Consider the following 22,318-nt stretch of genomic DNA (forward strand, 5'->3'; position numbering starts at 1 on the left):
TTTTTCTTTTTCTTTCTTTTTTTTTTTTTTGGGTTTTTTGAGACAGGGTTTCTCTGTGTCGTCCTGGCTGTCCTAGAACTCACTCTGTAGACCAGGCTGGCCTCGAACTCAGAAATCCGCCTGCCTCTGCCTCCCAAGTGCTGGGATTACAGGGGTGCACCACCACGCCCGGCTGTCAGGCGGATTTCTGAGTTCAAGGCCAGTCTGGTCTACAGAGTGAGTTCCAGGACAGCCAGGGCTACACAGAGAAACCCTGACTTTAAAAAAGAAAAAAACCACCCCCTCCAAAAAAGAAAAAGAAAAAGAAAGAAAGAAACCTTACAGCCGTGTCTTGTACACCCCACTGGGAGTTCTGGGAAAGAGACAAGGCCCATGCCAGCTCTGTATCACAGAAAACCCTCCATGGGCCTTGGGCTCCTGGTCTGTACCCATCTGGACTTTATAGAAGCCATCAAAGGTCCAGGTAGGGTTTCCTGGGAGCTTCCCAGGGGCAAGAGTCTGATTCTCAGTTTTCAGCCATCTAGAGGACAGTTACGAGACACTGTCTTAGGGACCTCAAGCCTGGCATCTAGCAAAGTCCAGCCTCAGGGCTGCAGAATCATCCAGAGACACAGCTCTCACTGAGCTGGGCAGGTCCAGGAGGAGGAGTGCCCTTCTCCCCGGATGAGCAGTGCTCCTCCGTATGCATTTCCCGGGCTCCTGACGCAAGCAAGAGATAAAAGTGTTGAGGGGCAGCTGGCCAGGACTGGCCCTATCCCAGTTCCTGGGCCAGCAGCCCCCTACCCTGGCGGCTCCACTGCCAAAGGACCTGCTTATTCACAGCAGGTCTTTGTGCCCCAGCCTCTCACGTGCGGGGGTGGGACGGGGTCTTTGGCACGGAGCAGCTCTCTGACCACATGGGACTGCGCTGGCCAAGGTCTCAGCCGTGTATAAAAGGGGTGCCCGGGCTGCAAGCATCAGGACTTCACCGAGCAACAGCCAAGTCCTCTGACGCTCCTTCCAAGCTCTGCATCGTTCTCAGGCCACCGGCAGTCTGGAGCCTGGTAAGGCTGGTTTACCTCTGGGGCAGTCTGGAGCCTGGTAAGACTGGTTTGCCTCCGGGGCAGTCTGGAGCCTGGTAAGGCTGGTTTGCCTCCGGGGACACTGTCCGGCCTTAGCAGGGACTCTTTTATCTCTTCACAGGATGACAGTGCTTGCTGTCCCTGGCCCTAGTCCTCAGCTTTTGCAGGGGACCGGTCCTTCTGATGGTGACTGCTGCTGCCTGCAAGTATCAAATGATGCCCAGCAGGTTCACGCTGGCTGTTCCTTTTTCCTATGCATATACTTCTTTGCAGATCTGGTCTAAAGAGGTATAGTGCATGGGAAAATGGAGCAGTGAGATCTTCTCCACCCAAACAAAGTCATTAGCATCTGCTTCCTGATCAGGCGACTTCTGCTTCCTTCCCACTGGACCTGGGGCTGGGCGCTTTCCTGTCCGCTCCAGGGCACCGAAAGAGAAGAAGAACCACATTGCCTTTCCTGTGTCTGCGAAGGAACAGTGCTGGTCCTACTCAAGTGGATCTTGGGAACCAGTTGTGCAGGTGTTAAAATGGAGGGCTTGGGATAGGATGTAGGGGATCACTGGGGCAGATCTGACCTATCGAAGGGTTTACAGAGGGTATTGGAACAGGAACTGAAGCAGAGCCATTTGAGTTCGTGCTTAGCTTAGGCAATCCTGAGTCCTAGGGACCTTCGTAGAGGTGGATGGGCTCAGGATTTGACCTTTGAAATTTTCTTTACAAGTGTGAAATCATTGGGAACATCTTTTCACACTAGCGCTAGCGGGTGATGTTGGGTCTGATGTTGGAGGGGGTAAAAGGACCAGCTGAGGGGTCAGGGGACTCCAGGTTCAGTCTGTGTAGCTTCTTTGCACCATGATTACATTTTTACAATGACAGGCGTGGTTGATCTTTTTGAGCTGATGTTTTGGTGAAGCTCAACAGTCAGTAGCAGAATGCTCACCATTGGTGAACGAGGAGGTCTTTGGGTTCAGTTTCCAGAACTGAAAAAAAAAGATGAAAATCAGGAACGCTAAGGAAAATAAAATGTTTGGACCACGCTGCTCTGCCACACTGTGCTTTTTCCACCATGACTGTGGTCTGGTCTGGTGTGTGTGTGTGTGTGTGTGTGTGTGTGTGAAGGGATGTGTGCATCACACTGTGGGGAGTGACATCACCGGGGCCACATTGAAAAAGTGTCACATGGAGGGCTATCAGAGGTAGCACATACAGGTATTACAATGGAAGGTCTCACATCAAGGGAAGGAAGTTACAAGTAACATGGAACGTCATATGAGGGGAGGGACATGAGGAATATCACACTGGGTGGACGGGCATTGGTATTATCACACTGATGATATCACATTGGTGTGAGGGACAATGGGGATGCCTCATCAAGAGATGGAGCATCAGGGGAACAGACCGGAAGATGTGACCAAAGTGTATAAACGTGAGGAAATGAGGATTCCCAGGATGCTTGGTAGGGCCCTCCCTGGGGATGGCATAAGTTGGCTCACTTTTTAGAGGGCTAGACTCTTGGGAACGTGCTTAGTCAAGGAACTGGGGCAGTAGAAGCCAGGATTGGAAGACTTGTGAGTATAGTCTTTATGAATGAGGAAAATAAGCCTTTGTGAGCTGAGCTGCCAGAGACTGGCCCTTGCCCTGTGAGCCACTGGTCTTGGAGGGTGTGGGACTTTCATCCTGTTAACCTCAGCAAGCAGCTACTAGTTCTGTCTAGTAGCAAAGCCCCACACACATTTACCCCAGGCTGTACCTCACTTGTTCCTTAACCTCTTGAATTATCACCAGTGGGCATCCATCATGGCCACTGCTGGAGTATGGGACAAGGACAGAAGAGAGGACACACCGGGGAGCTTCCCAGCAGGAAAGCACCTTGCTCCTTTCCCCAGGTGCTTGCTAGTTACCCAGTAGGAGGGAAAGATTTGGAGGGTGGGGCCAGGGTCTGCCCGGATAAACCTAAGTATAATGACTAAGGAATGGGGAGGGGCTAGATTCTCCCTGCTTATGGGAGCACTGCAGATCTGGGGAGACTGAGGGCTCCAGGGAGCAAAGAGAGTGTGGGTCAAACCCCGGGGCCATCAATGCCAAGCCACCAGCTAGAAGACCAGCAAGGGAGGAACACTGAGACATAGGAATCGCTGTGTCCCAGCAATGATGGACTGGCCAATACTGTTTCTTTGGGGAGGCTGGATACTTGTGAGCCTCTAGCCTGAGAGGCACAGTCTCCTCAAGAACTCAAGGTCTACACCTCATAACATACTTGAAGCCTGCTGTGCTCTCTAGGATCAACTGCAGTCTCTGAAGTAACCTGCTACAGGGAGAACAGCTAGCTCAAGCTCATTAGACCATGAGGTGCCTGTCTTGCAAGTCCTCACCCACTGAGAAAAGGGTGTGACAACTATGGTGGCACTCAGGACTGAGTCCTTGATTGGTACAATAAGCAAACTGTGAAACCACAGACAACACCCCTATTACCTATATTCAGTTATCTTTGGCTCCTGTAGTTCTCAGAGGCTCTGTTGAGACACTAGTTACTGTACACCTCAGTGTAGACGTTATATAAGGCGCCGGCTCATTGGACACATCCCCATAGCACAAACATCGAGAAAGGAAAGCCTAGGTCTCCACGGTCCAAAGTTGGCTTGCTGAGAACCCAGAACTGGAGGACAGGCTCACATCTCCTCTCTCACTGTAACTTGGGATGCACGTGGGCGTGGCTCACAAAGGTTAGCCTCACTGTGATGGAGATGGAGCAGGGTCCTGGGAATGAGTGTCCCGTGCTCCTGCTGCATGTTCCAGTAACTCACATCCTAGCTGCCTGAGCCCAGGCCCTCAGTGTAGGACTGGCAGGGGGAAGCTCACCCCAGATTAGTGTGCACTATCACAAGTTGGTCCTTGGCCATTGTGCTCAAGGGAGGCTGCTGGAAGGTCCTGTCAGCTCCTCTTGCAGAGGACGTTTGGGTCAGGAAGACTCACATGAAAGACTTAGTCAAGGCAGCCTCAGGTCCTCTGTTCTGTCCTTTACTCTGGAAAAGTTGCCGAGTATGTCCCTGGCGTTGACACCAAGGTGGCCATGGCTAGGACCTCCTGTTAGAGAACTTTCAGAGACTCAGGTCCAAGCTGATAAACAACACCTGCCTTTCCTTCCTTGGCTCTTTCCTACCTGTACGGATGATAATTTTTATTTTTTTTTCTCAGAAGGAAAACCAGTTTGTCAATTTTTTTTATTGAATAAATTATCTTTGCAGATAATGATAAAAAGCTTTACACATAGGCCTGGTGTGGTGGCACATACTCTGAATGCCTGCACACAGGAGACAGAGGCAGGAGGATCTCTGTGAGTTCTAGGCCAGCCTCATATACATAGCAAGTTCCAGGACAGCCAGGACTACATAGAGAAATCATTTCTTCTTCTTCTTTTTTTTTTTGTTTTTTGTTTTTGTTTTTGTTTTTCGAGACAGGGTTTTTCTCTTTAGCCCTGGCTGTCCTGGAACTCACTCTGTAAACCAGGCTAGCCTCGAACTCAGAAATCCGCCTGCCTCTGCCTCCCAGAGTGCTAGGATTACAGGCGTGTGCCACCTACCGCCTGGCTACGAGAAATCATTTCTTTCTTTCTTTCTTCCTTCCTTCCTTTCTTTCTTTCTTTCTTTCTTTCTTTCTTTCTTTCTTTCTTTCTTTCTTTCTTTCTTTCTTTCTTTCTTTCTTTCTTTCTTTCTTTCTTTCTTTCTCTCTCTCTCTCTCTTTCTTTCTTTCTTTTTTTTTGAGACAGGGTTTCTCTGTATAGCCCTGGCTGTCCTGGAACTCACTCTGTAGACCAGGGTGGCCTCGAACTCAGAAATCCACCTGCCTCTGCTTCCCAGAGTGCGCCACCACCACCCGGCAAGAAATCATTTCTTTTTTTTTTTTTTTTTTTTGGTTTTTTTTTTTGTTTTTGTTTTTGTTTTTTCGAGACAGGGTTTCTCTGCATAGCCCTGGCTGTCCTGGAACTCACTCTGTAGACCAGGCTGGCCTCGAACTCAGAGATCCGCCTGCCTCTGCCTCCCAGAGTGCTGGGATTACAGGTGTGCGCCACCACTGCCCGGCAAGAAATCATTTCTTAAAAAAACAACACAACAACAACAAAAAGAGCTACACACACAACAAGCCCACACCTGGCTTTTGAATCTGTACTTACCTATCAAGTATTTCCCAGAGTCACCCTTTCAGTGACTTTTGGTGAACGAATAGCTCTAAAACTTCAGCTAGATCAGGATGGTGGTGGTGCATGCCTTTAATCCCAGCACTAGGGAGGCCGAGGAAGGTAAATCTCTGAGTTCAAGGCCAGCCTGGTCTACAGAGCGAGTTCCAGGATAGTCAGGGCTACACAGAGAAAGCCTGTGGGAGTGGGAGGGAGTGGCTTCTTTAGCTGATCTCAGTGCTGAGTTTAAAGCTAGCCTGGTCTACAGATCTAGCTCCAGGACAGCTATGGGTACAATAAAGAAACTCTCCAAGAGGGGTTGGAGAGATGGTTCAATGGTTAAGCACACTGGTTGCTCTTCCAAAAGACCTGAGTTCAATTCCCAGCACCCATATGGCAGCACATAACTGTAACTCCAGTTCCAGGCGAATCTGGACACCCTCACACAGACATTGTCAGCAATGTAAAGAAAAAAATCATTAAAGAATAAAAACCAACAAAACAAGCAAAAGTAGCCATAAAGTCCCATCTTTGGACTGGAAGAGCTCATACCAGATACAGGATGAGGCTACCATGCTACAAATACTAAAAATGAGCATCGAGCAGACATGGTTTGTGAACTCTGCTGGTAGAAGGCCACAGAATGAAGCGCTTCCTCAAAAGGTACACCTTGTCACAGGCATAGCACATAAATCCCAGGGACCCACAGGCAGAGCTGATCCCAGTGTCACCAGTGTATGGACCTGGCTGCTAATGCTTGGGAAGCCCGTTACAAGAGATTGGTCTGACAGGAAGCACACACAGAGGCCTGGACACTTGACATACTTGACAGAACACCCAGGGGGAGTCAGAGGGCTGTATGAAAGCCGGCATATGGGCAAGGGCAAGGGTGCCTAAGGGTGTAGTAGCTGTGAGTCAGGGTCCAGGGTGGGAGACAGAGAGAAAGCCAAGGGTGTATGTTGAGGTCCCCAGAAAGGTGCATTCAGTGAAGAGTCCTAAGTTTGACTTTTATTTCATTTGATGATTCTGAAACTATTTTTATCTGCAGAAATAAACAAGCCCAGAACAGCCAGAGCTACACAGAGAAACCCTGTCTCAAAAAACAAATAAAAGCCCCCTAAACCTCCTCAGCTGAAGGCACGGTGGTGCACGTCTGATGCATCCCAGCTCAGCCCGATGCTGCTGGCCCACTCACCTGCACCTTTGAGAGTTATGAGTCTCTGGTCCACTTCATCCATCCCAGGAATGGATGGTGCTGAAATACACCCTCCAAACTACTGTGCTAGGTGGGGTGAGGGGCAATGGTGTAGGGATCCTTGTTCAATCCTAGGGAGGAGGAGGAGGGAATGCTGGGTCCATGCGACTGAAATGCTGTGGGCCTAGGCCTGTTTCCTAACTCAGGAGGGCCACAAAGGCTTAGGGCCTGCAGATGGTAGGCAGATGAAGAGGCATGGAGCGGCCAAAATGCCAACTTCTCATCAGCTGTCCTTCCCTGTTCCAGTATTCCAGGCAGTGTTAGTGAATACTCAGCCAATGGGAAAGCTCTCCTGCCTTCTCAGTTCTCGGATGACCAAGGAACTGGAGGTTCAGAAGTATCCTCTGCGGCTTAACACGCCCTACAGAGCTCCTCCAGGGTACACTGACAAGGCTCATAATCATGCACAGTCCAGGTAGCCATTGAGGAATCTGCAAACGCGCCCCCTGCTGATTCAGGAATGGCTGTACTGGGGCAATCACCCACGTGTTCCATACAAGAGCAAATCAGGGAGGCTGTGGAGAAGAATGCTGCAATTCTATACAAATTGTTAAGGAAGGAGGGATCTGCCTGCCTCTGCCCGATGCCCAGCCCCCGCCCTGAATTTTTTTTTTTTTCCAAGACAGGGTTTCTCTGTGTAGCCCTGGCTGTCCTGGAACTCACTCTGTAGACCAGGCTGGCCTCGAACTCAGAAATCCACCTGCCTCTGCCTCCCAGAGTGCTGGGATTACAGGCGTGCGCCACCACCGCCTGGCTCTGAAATTTTAAAGTTTCCTAATTTTATTGTCATGGTTCTGGGTCTTTTTGTACAGGCTTTTCTTTCCTCACCAGTTTTTCCCTTTTATTTCTTTCTAATCTCTCTCTTCTCTCTCTCTCTCTCTTTCTCCTTCCCTTCCTCCCTCCCCCCCCCTCTTTTTTTTTTTTTTTTTTTGAGACAGGGTTTTTCTGTGTAGCCCTGACTGTCCAGAAACTTACTCTTTAGGCCATGCTGGCCTTGAACGCAGACATCAAGACCCCTGTCTCCAGAGTGCTGGGATTAAAGGCAGCCCTGCCTAGCTTCTTTATCCAATTTTTTCTTTTTTTGGTTGTTGTTTTGTTTTTTCAAGACAGGGTTTCTCTATAGCTCTGGCTGTCCTGGAACTCACTCTGTAGACCAGGTTGGCCTTGAACTCAGAAATGCACCTGCCTCTGCCTCCCAGAGTGCTGGAATTACAGGTGTGAGCCACCACACCCGACTCTTTATCCAATTTTTAAAACTTACATTTATTTACTATTTATTATGGGAAGTAGGTAGCACGGGCATGTAGAGGTCAGAGGACAATTTAAGGAAGCCAATTCTCTTCCCACTAAGTAGAACCCAAGATCAAACTCAAGTTTTCAGGCTCGGAGGCTAGCACTTTGCTGAGCATCCTCACAGAGTATCTTCCAGAAGGGTGCACTAGTGCCACAGAGGTCAGTCACATTAGCAAGAGTATCATCGGGAACCCTAAGCCTAACCCTAAGAGGCTGTCTTCAGAGACAGCAGGCAGCCTACGGTGGCCTAGTTTGGACAAAATGCTCTCTCCCAGTAACTACTACTGTGAAGCCTCAGTTTTCACTATAGCTATATCTGAAGACAGGGTCTTTGGGGTGATAATTAAAGATGAAAGAGGTTTAGGATGTGCTAGTATCAGTTTAAGTAGATTCCTCACCAGAGGGAAACAGCTAGGCAAACAGCGAAAGTCCACAGAGCAGCCTTGAAGGAGTTTTGGTTTGGTAACCCTGGCAACCAAAAACACCTTTGCCTGGTTCCTGTAGTCAGTTGCCCAGAAGGTCTAGGCTCAGAGTCAGCAGAACAAAGAGAAGGGAGAGTTGTGCTTTCAGGGAACTAACAACTAAAAATAGCAAGAAGGAGGGGGGGGGCGCTTGGAGGGGGAGCTCCCATTAAAAGCAAACAAACAAACACCCCAGGTACACACGTGGCTCATGCTTGTAATCCCCGCACACAGGGTGCTGAAGAAGAGGCAAGCTCCAAGCCAGGCAGCGTTACCTAAAGAGACAAAGCAACAAAAACCAAAACTGAGTTGGCAGGATGGCTCAGAGGGTGAACCTGCTTGCCACACGAGCTTGGCGACCTGAGTTCCATCCTCAAACCCAAGAGAAGGAAAGAACCTTCTCCATCAAGTCTTCTGACTTCCACACGCTGCTGTGCGTGGCGTGCATTCTAGCACATACGCAATTAATAATGTACGGTTTGTTTAATTTTAGACTGAGACTGTCACTCAGTTCGTTGAGTGCTTACCTAGCATAACTAAGGCCCTGGATTTGATCCCCAGCACCACACGAAACTGGCTTCACTGAAGGTACACATCAAGCAATTCCAGCTGCCCTAGGGCTCCTCCCCAACCCCAACTACTTAAGTCAACAGAGGCTTTTTGAAGGAACCACTATTTCTTGTGCCCAAAGCTTTAACAAATGAATCTGAAGTCATTGACACTGAAATGTATCTGCAGGGTCTCATTTCTAATTATCAGTGGTCTCTCGGCCTTGTACAGCAACCCCTCCTCATGGTTCTGCCGGGCTCATCTCCCATCAGCAGAGCCACGTATTCTCAGTTCTAAGCCTTTAAGTGAGGTCCAGATGGTCCCCTTCGCCCCAAGCCTGATCTCCGGGCTTAAGCGCAGTCGTCTCTGCTTCCTTTCTCCTGCCCCTCCAGGAAACACCCATTTCTGCACCCCCCCCTAACTCCATCTTAATTCCCTTAAAGCCCCTCTAGAGAATGCGCCCTGCACAGAAACTTGTGAATCCCCGTAAGCGCTGTCTCAAGGCCGGCGGCGAAGCGGCCATAGCACTCCTCCAATAAAGGCACGGGCTCCAGGGAGCATAGGGGTTAAAGAGACGCGAGGCGAGGCGCAGGTACAACTGACCTCCAGGACTTAGAAGACCAAACAATCCCGCCCTCCCATCAGGGGCCCTTGGCCCAGCCCGCCTACCCAATTCAATTTTAGAGATCGGCTCCGCCTTACTACACGTATCTACCCCCCCCCCCCCAAGACCCCCCAGTTCTCTTCCTCCACTGTCCCTATAGATCTTCTTCCTAGTACAGACCCTTATTCGCCTTCCACACTTGTCTCATGCCCACACTCACCCCTGTCCTCTCTCTTGCCCCAAACCCGCTTGCAGTTTGCGTTCCTAATGGAGAATGGGGGGGGAGGGGGAGTTGCTGCGTGGACGTCACCACGTCCTAGTGGACCATCCTCTGGAGAGATCCCCTATAAATAGGGAATTAGGTCCTAGTGCTAATCTAGGGAGGGGATGCCTTCCTTCGGTTCCAGCCTCTAAATCCGTCGAGGGTGGGGGTGGGGCTGCTCCCAGTGCAAAGTGCTTTTTTTCTCTGTGGGTTTAAGAAGGGGCCTGCTTCTGTTTAGCCCACTGCCTGCTATGGTTCATCAGAACTATCAGGAGGGCTTGGTGGCAAAGAAATATGTGAGCGTGGGGCCAAGTTTGAAAAACATACCCCGTCCACACTCCAAAGTTCCGGAATGTGAGGGGAGGAGGCCAGGTCCTAGGAAGATTGAGAGATGAAACCTGCAGCTGCTCATTGTGCTTCTAAGCCCCCTGCTGGAACTCTTAAGCATAGATTAGAGAGCTTGTTTCCGCCTCGTTAACAGGCTTGGCCCCGTCATTAGCACTGCTCGTGCTAGGAAAGCTTTAACTATTGACTCTGTCTTGGCATCCAAGCATCCTGCCAACCCACCATAATGCCAGTGCTTTAGGGGGCACTGGTCGCCCGCCTCTCAGGGCATCTTCATGTCCCTTGCTGTGTGACCTTTGAGTGTGTGACTTTCAGAAGGGCGTGCTCAGGTCTTTCTCAGTATAAAGGTGGTCTATGGGCATAGTTCATTTAGAAGATGAGCTCACGGAAGAGCAGGTGAGGACTCTTCAGATGCTCCCCAGTGATATAGGTAACAGGAGTGGGTGCTGAAGGTGACTTTGGCTTGAAACCAGTGGTGGAGGAGACAGAGCTTTGTACTGGAACAAATGTAAATCTAAGGTGCAAGAACACAGATAGGAATAGAATTACGATCCCTGTAGCACCTGTGGGCAGTGCCTTGAATTAAAGGAAATTAAACAATTCTGTTCTAGTTTGGTTTGGTGCTGCAGACCTGTAGTCAGAAGGCGGACGCAGGTAGATTTCTGTGAGTTCCAGGACAGGCTGGACTACAGAGAGAGATCCTATGTCAAATAAAGCGAAATTTAGTTTTGTGGTTATACTTGGCCACATTCCAAAATCCCAGGAACACTGCTCAGCACTGCACCATGAAGAGTACTGGGTTCACTGGTGCTAAGAGAAAGCCAGACACATCAAGGATTGAGAGACAGCGAGCACATTTTGCTTTGTCTTTCAAGACAGGGTTTCTCTGTATAGCCAATTGTCCTGAAACTACAGGCCCATGTCACCTCAAATTCATAGAACTTCTTCTGTCTCTGCCTCCTGAGTAGTGGAATTGAAAGTCCTGAGCCATCTCTGCCCAGGTAAGATGGCACATTTTAAATCAGAATAAGGTTCAAGAAACAAAGGACAAAGATAATGAGCAGCCAGTGGGTATAGACCATAAAGGAAAAGAGATCTGTTAATAAGAACTCACTTAAAAGCCAGGCAGTGTTGACACACGCCTCCAATCCTAGCACTCAGGAGGCAGAGGCAGGCAGATTTCAGAGTTGGAGGCCAGCCAGGTCTATAGAACGAGTTCCAGGACAGTCAGGGTTACACAGAAAAACCTCGTCTCAGAAAAAAATGACTCACTTGAATATAGATAGCATATCCTAGGATAGAATCACACATGAGACAGAGGGCAAAGACCCCCTCAACACTGAAAGACCTGTGCAGTCAAGAAGCCAGAGCACAGGTAACTAACTCAGTGGGCAGGGCACAGAGAGGCAAAAACATGGGGCCAGAGAGGAATCTGGAGCTTCCACTCAGAGGCTCCATCAAGCCCGGTTTAAAGGGATAGACCATCATGGAAGTAACTAAACGTTAGCGAGAAATGCTAAAACGGGTCAGAGTAAAACTCTGTTAGATTGGCACAGGCATCATAAAAAGACATGAAATAGAGACACAAGCGTTCAAAGCTCAGCTTCCATCGGGAAGGGAGTAACTGGTCTCACTTAACAGAAAATCCCCAAGAGTAACTGCTCGTATGTGTGCAACAGGCCGAAATTAGCTGAGGAAAAGAATTGTGATGTCCAAGGCCTGGGAAAAGCAGATACAAACTGAAGATGAAGCTGGTGATGGTGCTAAGAAGTGTGAGCAGGTGACCAAGGATAAGACAGACTACAGTGAGCATGGAGGCCCAAAGACCAGCCAGTGACTGACTAGACAGTTTTAGGATGTTGGTTGGAGTGAGCTGTGCAGAAGAGGGAATCTCCACACCCTCCAAACCATACAAAGAGGGTTTTCCAAAACCACAGAATGTGTTCTCTACTGATACACTAGACCAAAACTCAATGTCTTGATTAGGCTAGGAAAGCCAATAGTCTCAGGGCTGTGAAGGGATTTGAGGGTCCACAAGATAAATCACTAATTGAGAGAACCAAGCATTAATTCAGACTGGATAAGAACCAGGAGACAGGGAATTATGAACTTAAAGCTGAAAAGCCTCTATGTATTTGGTGGTGTTAGGGCTTGAGCTGAGGGCACTACTATGCACGTCATTTATGTTTGCTAACTTTTAGGTAGAGATGAAGACACAGTTACACTGGAGATTCTTGCCCACCAAGGACAATTTCCATCACAGTGAAACAAACCAAAACAACCCCAACCAAATCAAAAACGTAATAAAAGCCACAGAGCCAACTACTGGCATAAAGAGCCCCAAACTGGTGAGATTCTTTAACTATAAAACAAGTAAGTAATCATTGATCAACAATACACAATGCTTCAATACACTGAACCATTAGGAGACCTGACTTTACTGAGGCCCAGATCCCATTAGGCATAAACTTGAGGAAGCATCAGGACGCTGGTACCCTCAGCGTGTAGATTTTAGATGGGATGAGAAATCCAGACAGCATGAGCAATGAAGGGGGAAGCCTGGTCCTCAGAGTGGAGGGCTCACATACAAAGCCTTTGCCTTAGGGGTAGCCCAATAGTGGAGGGGATACCCAAAGGCTCATCTCATCCCAGGTTCATACAGGAGCCTGCTCCCAACTCAGGGTCAGCACTCGACAACTCAGTTAGGTGAGACTGGTTAGTTGGCTCAAAAACTGGAAGGCTGACCCAACTGTCCTAACCGATGTACAGACTATACTTACAGGTCACACAGCACACAACTCTTAAGCAGGAAGCACATTTCACTAGGATGAGGGAGAAAATAAAACACCCCACTTAAAAGCATTTCCATAATAAGCCCATTAGCTGTAAAACGAGGTGTGAACCTCACACTCACTAAGATGATGACAAACAAGTTTAAAGACTTAAGAAATAATTGGGTTATGTCAGGCATGGTGGCCCACAGCTTTAGTTCCTCCTTGGAAGGCAGAAGCAGATAGATTTCTGAGTTGAAGACCAGTCTGGTCTACAGAATGAGTTCTAAGGCATATACTCTCAGTTCACACACACACACACACACAGAAAGAGAGAGAGAGAGAGAGAGAGAGAGAGAGAGAGAGAGAGAGAGAGAGAGAGAGAGAGAGAGAAAGAGAATTACTTGTTGGCTCACACCTTTAATACCAACACTCAAAGACGCAGGCCGATCTGAGGTCAGTCTGGTCTACTACATAGGGAACAGAAGGCCAGACAGAACTACATAGTGAAATCCTGTTTCAACCCCAAAATTCAGAAAGCAAGAGAGGTCAGATAAAGTATCAGCCCTTGTGGCCGGGCGGTGGTGGCGCACGCCTGTAATCCCAGCACTCTGGGAGGCAAAGGCAGGCAGATTTCTGAGTTCGAGGCCAGCCTGGTCTACAGAGTGAGTTTCCAGACAGCCAGGGCTACACAGAGAAACCCTGTCTCGAAAAAACCAAAAATCCCCCCCCCCCCCCAAAAAAGTATCAGCCTTTGTAAACACACACACACAACCAAAGCTTTTCATATCCTTAAGGAAATTAAAAATAGACAAAACTCCTCCCCCGAAGTTTGAAGACTGAGGCAGGTTTGAGACTGATTCCTCCAGTGGCTGCCTTGGGCTTGAAAGTAGTTCAGCCCATACCCTCAGGTAAAGTCTATTCCAAGTCCAGAAACCATCTTCTCCAGGACTAAGATTCACATCTTCCTGTGGGTACATTTACTGAGAAATACATTTTATTTATTTGTTTATTTATTTATTTAGACAGGATTTTTCTCTCTCAACCCTAGCTGTTTTGGAACACACTTTGGAAATAGGTCTCAGACTCAGAGATCCCACTGCCTCTTGGGTGCTGGGATTAAAGGCCTGCACCACCATCACTGGCAAGAGGGAAATAAAACCTTTGAGGCCTTTGGGCTGTATCTGAGGCCCCCACCCCCGTGGCTCTGAACTCCCAGGTGTTTGCTAAGGAGGCATTTGCCCAGTGAGCTCATCCATAAGGTTTTAGGGACTTATTCTCATTGTACAGTGGGATCCTCTCCAAGTTTGTCTCTCACAGAAGGGGTCCAAGGACCTGGCTGGAGACCCACACCACAAGTCAGTGCTTAAAGGTCTATTCCAAGGCTTCAGAAGGGGGTGGAACTGTGACCTTGGGACCACCTGGAAAAACTCCTCAGGACTTCCCTTAACCAAGACTGCCTTAGTCTTTGGGTTAGCTGTACGGGCCGGATGGGCCCAGAATTTGTAAAACGGAGCCTCAGTCTGAGCCGGCATTGTTATGCTAGTGAAGTGCCGGCAGCCGCTTCCTTTCCTCTAACTGCACCACCCAAGCCCTCCCCCACTCTGACTCTAGTCCCTGAGGACCTTGGAATTTCAGTTTTGAAAATTCTAACAGGGCAGCTGGGCTTTGCTATGTCCTTTGGAGTTGTTGATACCCAGGCCCCAGCCTCTCTCTATAAACCTGACACCTCCGGGGGAAGTCTTCGAAGAAACAGTTCTGACTATTCTGGTTTTCGAGGACCAGAGTATTCAAATTGACTTTGACCCAGGATAGGCAAGGACTTTAAGGATGTTTTACTCAATAGTATAAGTCCTTGAGAGAGGTCCTTCCACTTCTTACCCTACCGGCCATCCACCTACCTTACTGCAGTCAGCCCCTGGGCTTCACTCACTGCTGACCAGTGGAGGGGTTCCACACATCAGGTGCCCCAAACATCAGGTAACAACTGTATACCACTTCGCCAAATCTTCACCGAGAAGATGCACAACTGTAGGGAGAGGGGCTGCGCCTTTTAGCGTCAACCCTCAGGGGTCCATTCTTACCGAGACCTGGAGTATGAACTCATTCACAGGATTAAGTAGAAAACACAATCTTTATTTTGGTAAGAACCTAAGTTTGGGGTGGGGATGGGAACAGTAACTGGGGTCGAGGCAGACTGGGGGGGGGGATTCGTTTTTGCAGAGGACTGATAACAAAGCTTTATTGCCGCAAGTCCCCAAGGATGCCCCGCTCGGAGGCTGCACTGCCCAGAATGAACCCCACAGCCAGAGAAACGGTTTGGTCGAAGGAACCTCGTAGATGCTCCACGTGCTGGTTCAGGGTCGACAGCTGGTCGCGCAGAGGGCCCAGAACTGTTGAGATGTCGCCCAAGTGCGTCAAGGTCTGCAGCAATGCGGAATTCAACGACTGGGGAGCAACCTGCGGGGAAGCACGGCCCTGGGAAAGGCCAGAAGGCTCATTCGGGTTCTCCACGTCGTGGTCGGGGGTTGGGGTCGGGGAGGATTCGAGGGTATGGCCCGGCTCAGGAGGCTGAGTGTAGGTGGCCGTAAGAGGAGGGGAGCTGGTAATGCGGTGGACACCTGCAGACTTCGCAATGGAAGAGCTGAATCTGAGCGCAGGAGCTGGCTCCGCATTCTCCGCAGCCAAAGGTAGCTCAGCTTCTACGAGAGAAACGCGCGGAACTTACGGAATCCCATCCCAAGGCTCCGCCCCTCCCCAGGAGACCCAGACCGTTCTTGCCCACATGGCTGCTCCTACCTTGCCCCACCGGTGTGGGTGCGGGTGCTAACGCGGAGAGGGAAGCGCGGCCGCGGCGCTGGGGACGTCCAGGGCCAGTAGAGCGGCGGCGGACCCTTGGTGGCCCATCGTCACCCAACAGCCCCATGAGTTGGCGGATCTGGTCATCGAAGGGTCCCGACGGCTGGCCCTGGGAGTCTCGGAGTTTGTCCTTGAGGAACTTGTAGCGACGGCGGCACTGAGCGGGCGTACGCCGAACTTGCTGACGGGCCAGTGCGGCGGACACGCGGCGGTAGGTGGGCAGAGACTGCCGGCGGTCCAGCAGTAGTGCGCGCCACATGGCCGGCTGCAGCAGCGTGCCCAGAAGTAGCTCCGTCTCTCGGTCACTCCAGGGCGTGCGCTGCGCCGAGCCCGGGGACACAGGAGCCTTGGGCGAGTCGGGTTCCGCCATCGCGCCCGAAGTAGCGAAGGCATCAGACGTAGTTCCCGGGACCTCCCCGGCCGGCCGCAGCTCAGCGTCGGGGCTAGCTGGCGACGGCGGAGAAAAAGCGGGTAACCTCCTGGGACGAAGCAGCATCCCTGAGCCAGGTAAAGGTGCGTGTACTCCGAGGCGTGGCCTCACCAGAGAGGAGGGCTGCTCCAGAGCCGCCCACACACGCTCTAAGGACCCCGCACCGCCCTCTGCGTCTGAACCTAGTCGGTGCGACCCTCCCACGTCTAGTCGCCCCGCCCTCTCGCCTGCCTAGTTCCTCTTGGCCTGTGCGTTGCTTATTCTAGCCCTTTCCTTAGGGACCCAGGCCCTGAGAACAGTTTTGCCCTGTTGCACAAAACAGAAAGTATAAAAAAATTTTTAATTAAAAAAAACCATTTAATTAAGGTACAACATAATAAGATCGAGTGAAGAGGACAGATAGGAGTCAGCTCGTTTTGTTTTGTTTTGTTTTTAAATATTTGTGCGATGTCCATTAATTACTACCCATAAACAGCCCATGAAAAGCTCCAGAAACACAAAACTCTGGCACGTTTTGTGGCTAATGCACCAGAATGAGTTGTTTATACATGTAATTAGTACGATCATCCTCTCCACTCTCATCTGGCTATGGGCTTTGGAAGATGGATAGGTGTTTGATCTGATTTCCTAATCTAGTTAAGGAGGCATTTGGGTGCTAGATTTGATAGTGATCAATGAATGGCTTCTGGGTTGGAATCTTAGTTCACACATGCTACAAAAAGGAATCTTTCTAGTGTTGTAAAATGTATCTATTAACATAGGTGGCAAAATATCACCTCTTCCCTCAAGATTAAGACTAGGAAAAAGATGCTCAAAGTTAGTCTTAGTGTAGAATTCTTGGCCAATGTAGTTAAGACAAGAAAAAGAAGCATCATATAAAGTCCCTAGTATCCATGGGCTAGCTATACAAGCCTAGTTTTACAAAGATCAGTGAAGTCAACAGAAGTACCAGTCGGCCATCTTGTCTCTGGTATCATAGTGATCTCCTGCTGTGGGACCAAAGACAATGCAGCAGCAAAGATTAGTGGCTGTTCCATTAGTGATTTCTGACTAGGGACTTGAACAAAGACCAAGGACCACTGGCTGTGTTCCTCATGCCTGGGGCCGGCCAGGGTCACCTCTACTTGCTATAACAAGCCTAGCTTCCTGGGGACAGTATTCTGGGTTAGAGCCTGTTGTTTTCAAGGTTTTTTATCACCCGATTCAAGCTCCCTGTGATGGTATCTAGTGGCTCTGGGGTTAGGTGGCTGGGGGTGGTAGGACCTGTTTGTCCATTCAACACACCATGTGGTCTTCTTGAGTTTACTCTCAGTCTAGTGGTCTTAGAGTAGTTAAACTCCATCTGTGTTGGCGGCTTCCCTCAGATGCATTGCTCAGGACTAAGCCAGGCTCCGTACAGGATCTGAGAGGTGAGGTTCACTGAGCATTGAGGGCCACTCGTTGTCCCTTTTTGTTTTCTTTCTTTCTTTCTTTCTTCCTTTCTTCCTTTCTTTCTTTCTTTCTTTCTTTCTTTCTTTCTTTCTTTCTTTCTTTCTTTCTTTCTTTCCTTCCTTCCTTCCTTCCTTCCTTCCTTCCTTCCTTCCTTCCTTCCTTCCTTCTTTCTTTCTTTCTTTCTTTCTTTCTTTCTTTCTTTCTTTCTTTCTTTCTTTGGTGTTTTTGAGACAGGGTTTCTCTGTGTAGCCCTAGCTGTCCTGGAACTCACTCTGTAGACCAGGCTGGCCTCAAACTCAGAAATCCGCCTGCCTCTGCCTCCCAAGTGCTGGGATTACAGGTGTGCGCCACCACCACCCGGCTTCATTGTCCCCTTTTTAAAAAGGTTTTTATCATCACCAGGCAGGGAGCTCTATTGTCATTATTTTTCCTGTGTCCGGAATGAGTACGCTGAGATGTAATCCACTCCCCACCCCCTTCATGTCTCTGAGACACTGGGGTCTCAGGAGAAGTCCCAAGGGAACCAGCCAGTTCTGTCTTGTCAGTAGAAACTGGTTGGGGGGGGACAGATCACAGCAGGGCAACCCTCCCCTCCCCTCTCTGCCGTTGGTGCTGTGGGAAAATGTGCTGTGGTCATCAGAGTCTTGGTTTTAGAGAGGACAGATGCATTAGAGGTGAGAGTCTGCCAGACCTAGTCCCCGTGGTAATGTGAATGCCATGCAGAGTGCGGTATGACTGGAAGTCTGGCTTTCAGCCCTAAGCTGGGCTTACTTCCTGTTGAGGTACTTGGAGACCCTAGGTGAGGTGCCCTTGCCCAGCCAAGAAAGACTTTAGCTTCAGAGTGGGCGCTGCTTTTGAAGTCTGCCAAGTGGACCATGTGACAGGAGCTTGGTAGAAATTACTTTATTTAGAAATCTGTACCTCGTGACATCAGAGTGCCATGCAAACAGCGCTGAAGCCACAAAGCCTGCTCACTCCCCACGCAGTCCGTCAGCACCATCGGAATGCTGGGTTGCGCTGCACACCTCCTGCACTAGATACAAAATCTGAAAATGTAGGCGTTGATCAACAGAACATAATCCTTATAGAAAAGTCCCAAAACAGTACGTTGCATATGCAACGGCCAGGACTCTCAGTCCCACTTACATCCAGTGTAAGCAGGGTCTGGTGTCTCCAGCGAATTCATGTGAGGAATCACCTCTCAGTATTAAAAATCCAGCATTTGGTCACAAGTCACGGCTTCCTAGAAATACCACTAGCTGCTTCACTACAAAATCTCTCCTTCTAAAATACAGAACAGTCTTGGTCTTGTGGCAGGCTGGGATTAGGTTGTTGCCAGCCGCCTAAGGAGTCCGAACAGTTTTTCCCACCTGCTGTTCTCCATCTTATCCCCAGCCCTTCTGGCCAGACCTCTTCCCAGTGAGCTAAAGCCCAGCGCCACCTGTTGAAAATCCAGAAATCGAGATGTCTGATGCCACTAAGGCAGCACTTTGACTCACATCTTTGTCCGACTAACAAAGCGCTAGTGGTGTGCAAAGAGCCAAGGGAACACAGTGGACGGGTGTGCGCATGCGCAGCTGCTGAAGGCTGGTAGGCCGCGGCTTCTGGGGCCCACGAGACAGTAAAGAGGGACTTTGCTCCCAGAGGTCCCAGGAAGGCGAACCTGCATTGGCGCTGCTGTGAGTGCGCAGCGTTCTTTCCCCTTTCCTAGGGGGCGGAGCCTCTGTCCAGCATCCCTGTCTACTGCAACTGTTCTAAGCTGGGGGTGGAGAGCAACAACAGGCTACGGGGAGGGTCAACAGCTAAGGCGGAAGGCCCAGCTGGGACAGAGGCTGCTTCTCCCTGCTCTCTGGGGACTAAGAAGACCAGACGACTTGGCAGGATAGGCTGAGGATGGGATGGTTTTATAAACGTGGCCAAGACAGGCTGCTAGAAATCTTGGGCTCCAGTGGAAGGTTCCAGACCCTTGGAGCTGCTGAGTGCAAAAGACAGTTTTGGTCCTTCTTGCTGAGTGGAAACAAAAACACCGGTCAGCAAGCAGCAAAGTTTGGGCTCTTTTGGAGTCAGATGTGGGTTATGGGTTGGGTTTTGGAGAGGTCAAGGATAAATAAATGGGAGCCATGGTCTAAGAAGGTCCAAAGCTCTGGGGATAGCTGAATCTATTCCCTTTTCGTTTTTTAATTTGATTTCTAAATTCTAGCAGAAACAGGTCCATTGAATGCTGTGCCCACCCTGCCTTGGGGATAGGGTTAGGTTAGAGTTGGCTCCGCCTTCCATATGACCTCAGGCTAGTCCCTTACAATTTCCATTTCTTTCTGGGAAGTAAAAACTGCCTTCCCTAAGGGCACTCAGTGTGCCTGAGGTTCCACCAGCGGCCCTCGGGGGTTCCTTCCACTCAACCCATCTTCCTCAGCTTGGTCCTGTTTCTGTTCCGTACCCAGGTGGAGCCCCTGCCTACTGGAATGTGGCTTTCATTCTCCTCAGTTTGTCTTGGATCTTCCGGGAGTGTTTTTCTCCTGGGATCTGGTGGAAGTTGGCTCTGTTGTCTGCTGCTAAGATGGAAACATCAGCCCCGCTAAAGCGTGCAATCCTTTGCTTGAGGTGGGCCTGTAGCTTGGGGTCGGGGTTGAATGTGTAGGGGTTCTCCTGGAACGCGTGCACCTGGCTTGCCACCTTGGCGATGTTTCTTTTGTGGGGAAAGAAAAGGTTCGTTAGTCAGTTGGCATAGGTTACAAAGCTCCTTGGTCAGCTTACCCTAATGTCTTCTTTGCAATGTCTCAAACTATTTCAAACCTTTCCCAAAGGGCAGGAAGGATGGGGTTTTCTGTACTCACTCGTAAGAACATGCTTTATACCAGGGCCCTGCACCCGCTGCATAAATATTCAAAAACCCAAGTTTTTCAAAGTAAATATTCAAACCCAAGGTTGCTTCCGTTGAGGTCTTCTACGCAGAAAAACAAACCCTCCCAAATCTATGCTGATTGCTTTAGGTCTGCTTGGGGGCTTCTGGCTCAGCATACTGGGAACTCTCGTCTCAGTTAACACACAGGTAGACACACCTCTGGTGGTTACTGGGCACCGAAGAAGAACACAGAAAGCCTTACTCCTGCTTGGGGGATAACAGACCTGCAGACAGGCCTGTCCATCTGAACTGAAGAATAGTAGGCTCCTTACTTTTGTTCTTTCAAAAGCAATGTCTGTGCATACACAAAGTTATGAAAACCGAAGAGAGTTCTTCACTCTCTTTTGCCGCATTCCCTCCAGTGTTTAATTTCCTTTTTTGCCAACATAACCTTCTTTTCTACTGCAGTAAGCATGTATGTTTAGTGAATTTTATTCCTTCCTTCTTTCCTTTCTTTCTTTTTGGTTTTTCGAGACAGGGTTTCTTTGTAACTAGCCCTTTGCTGTCTTGGACAGGATTTGTTTTTGTTTTTGCTTTTTTTTTTTTTTTTTTTTTTTTTTTTTTTTTGGTTTTTCGAGACAGGGTTTCTCTGTGTAGCCCTGGCTGTCCTGGAACTCACTCTGTAGACCAGGCTGGTCTCGAATTGAGAAATCCACCTGCCTCTGCCTCCCAAGTGCTGTGATTACAGGCTTGAGCCACCACTGCCCGGCTTGGACTAGATTTGTATACCAGGGTGGCTTCGAACTCATAGAGATCCACCTGCCTCTACCTCCCATGTGCTGGGACTAAAGGCATGAGCCACTATATCTGGTTATTTTTTTTAATTTTAATTTTAATTTTTTAAAAGTAGGTGGCTATCTAAAAAGGGGATCCTGGGACTGGCTAGAGAGCTCAGCTGGTAAAGCGCTTGCTATGCGAGCATGAGAACCTGAGTTGATCCCTAGCATCCATGTAAATAAAAATGCCAGATGTGATGGCAAGCACTTGCAGTCTTGTGCTGGGGAGATGGAGCTGGCTATTCAGAATTCTGGGTCTTGCTGGCCAACCAGCCTAATCTACAGTGAGCCTCAGGTCCCACTGAGAAATCCTGTCTCAAAACACAAGGTGAGTGGCTCCTAAGAAATCAAGCTTAAAGCTGACCTTGGGCCCCATATGCATGTGTACACACACACACACACACACACACACACACACACACACAGAGGGGGCAGGAATCTCGCACTGGGGCTGGTTGTGGCCATTATTTTCAAGACCCCCCCCCCCAGGACTCATCTACCCAACAAGGCCCTTCTCTAATTACTGTAGACAATGAGATGGGCCGGGGGACTTGGGGGAGGAGAGGAGAAAGAAGATAGGGAACTTAGCTACTGGCTGGGGCCATGTGGATGGCTCTGGGCAGAGGAAGCCAAAGAAAAGGTAAGGAGGGGAGACAGACTAGAGGTGACATACCATTGAAAGTGCTCACCTTTGGGACTAATTGGACTGGGAGCTGCTTCCTTATCTCTGCTGATTTTATCTGTGGACTGCTTTGGTCATAATGAAGCCCCTACTCCACAATGAAGCCCTTACTCCTCAGCTTAGTCAATTTGTGGGCTCTGCTAGGCAGGAGAGCGTCCCCTTACCTCAGCTTACTCCACCTATGGGCTCCGTTAGTCATGGTGAAACCTCCTGTCTCTAGCTGCTGGATGTGCATGGCCAGCAGGTGGGCAGAGGGTAGGGTAGGCTGGGCCCGGAAGCGCCGTCCTTCCATCAGGCACAGGCTGTCACTCTTCAGGAATACCTGGAGGATCAGCGGGGAAAGTGAAGGGGGTGGGGGAAGGGATGGGAAGAGTGATGGGGGAGGGACAGGTGGTAATTATCTCAGAGGTCCGCCTGCCTGTCTCTGCCTTTCCTTCTAGGGCATGAGAGTTGCCTAATACCT

General features: G+C 49.6%; 2 protein-coding genes across 2 annotated transcripts in view; both read right to left on the bottom strand.

Moving 5' to 3' along the window:
- Positions 1-14,924: 14,924 nt before the first annotated feature.
- Utf1 (undifferentiated embryonic cell transcription factor 1) lies at positions 14,925-16,222 on the bottom strand. The gene is made up of 2 exons (XM_052174196.1): positions 15,575-16,222; positions 14,925-15,477 (listed from the first exon to the last, which is right to left on the bottom strand). The coding sequence occupies exons 1-2, from the start codon at positions 16,128-16,130 to the stop codon at positions 15,017-15,019; spliced, it is 1,017 nt and encodes a 338-aa protein (XP_052030156.1). The 5' UTR covers positions 16,131-16,222; the 3' UTR covers positions 14,925-15,016.
- A 3,727-nt stretch (positions 16,223-19,949) lies between these two features.
- Kndc1 (kinase non-catalytic C-lobe domain containing 1) overlaps positions 19,950-22,318 on the bottom strand; it is a 47,353-nt gene continuing 44,984 nt past the window's right edge. The window contains exons 29-30 of the mRNA XM_052174207.1: positions 22,020-22,177; positions 19,950-20,181 (exon numbers count right to left, since the gene is read on the bottom strand). Coding sequence (XP_052030167.1) covers positions 19,950-20,181; positions 22,020-22,177 — 390 coding nt within the window. The remainder of the gene's footprint in view (positions 20,182-22,019; positions 22,178-22,318) is intronic.

The sequence above is a fragment of the Apodemus sylvaticus genome, chromosome 1 (genome assembly GCF_947179515.1).
Source record: "Apodemus sylvaticus chromosome 1, mApoSyl1.1, whole genome shotgun sequence".
In the NCBI taxonomy this organism is placed as follows: Eukaryota; Metazoa; Chordata; class Mammalia; order Rodentia; family Muridae; genus Apodemus; species Apodemus sylvaticus.

Excerpts from the sequence above, each read along its gene's own strand:
- Utf1 (XM_052174196.1), bottom strand. The coding sequence starts at position 16,130 with ATGCTGCTTCGTCCCAGGAGGTTACCCGCTTTTTCTCCGCCGTCGCCA. Across the intron at positions 15,478-15,574 it reads ACCCACACCGGTGGGGCAAG|AAGCTGAGCTACCTTTGGCT; the intron begins GTAGGAGCAGCC and ends TTTCTCTCGTAG.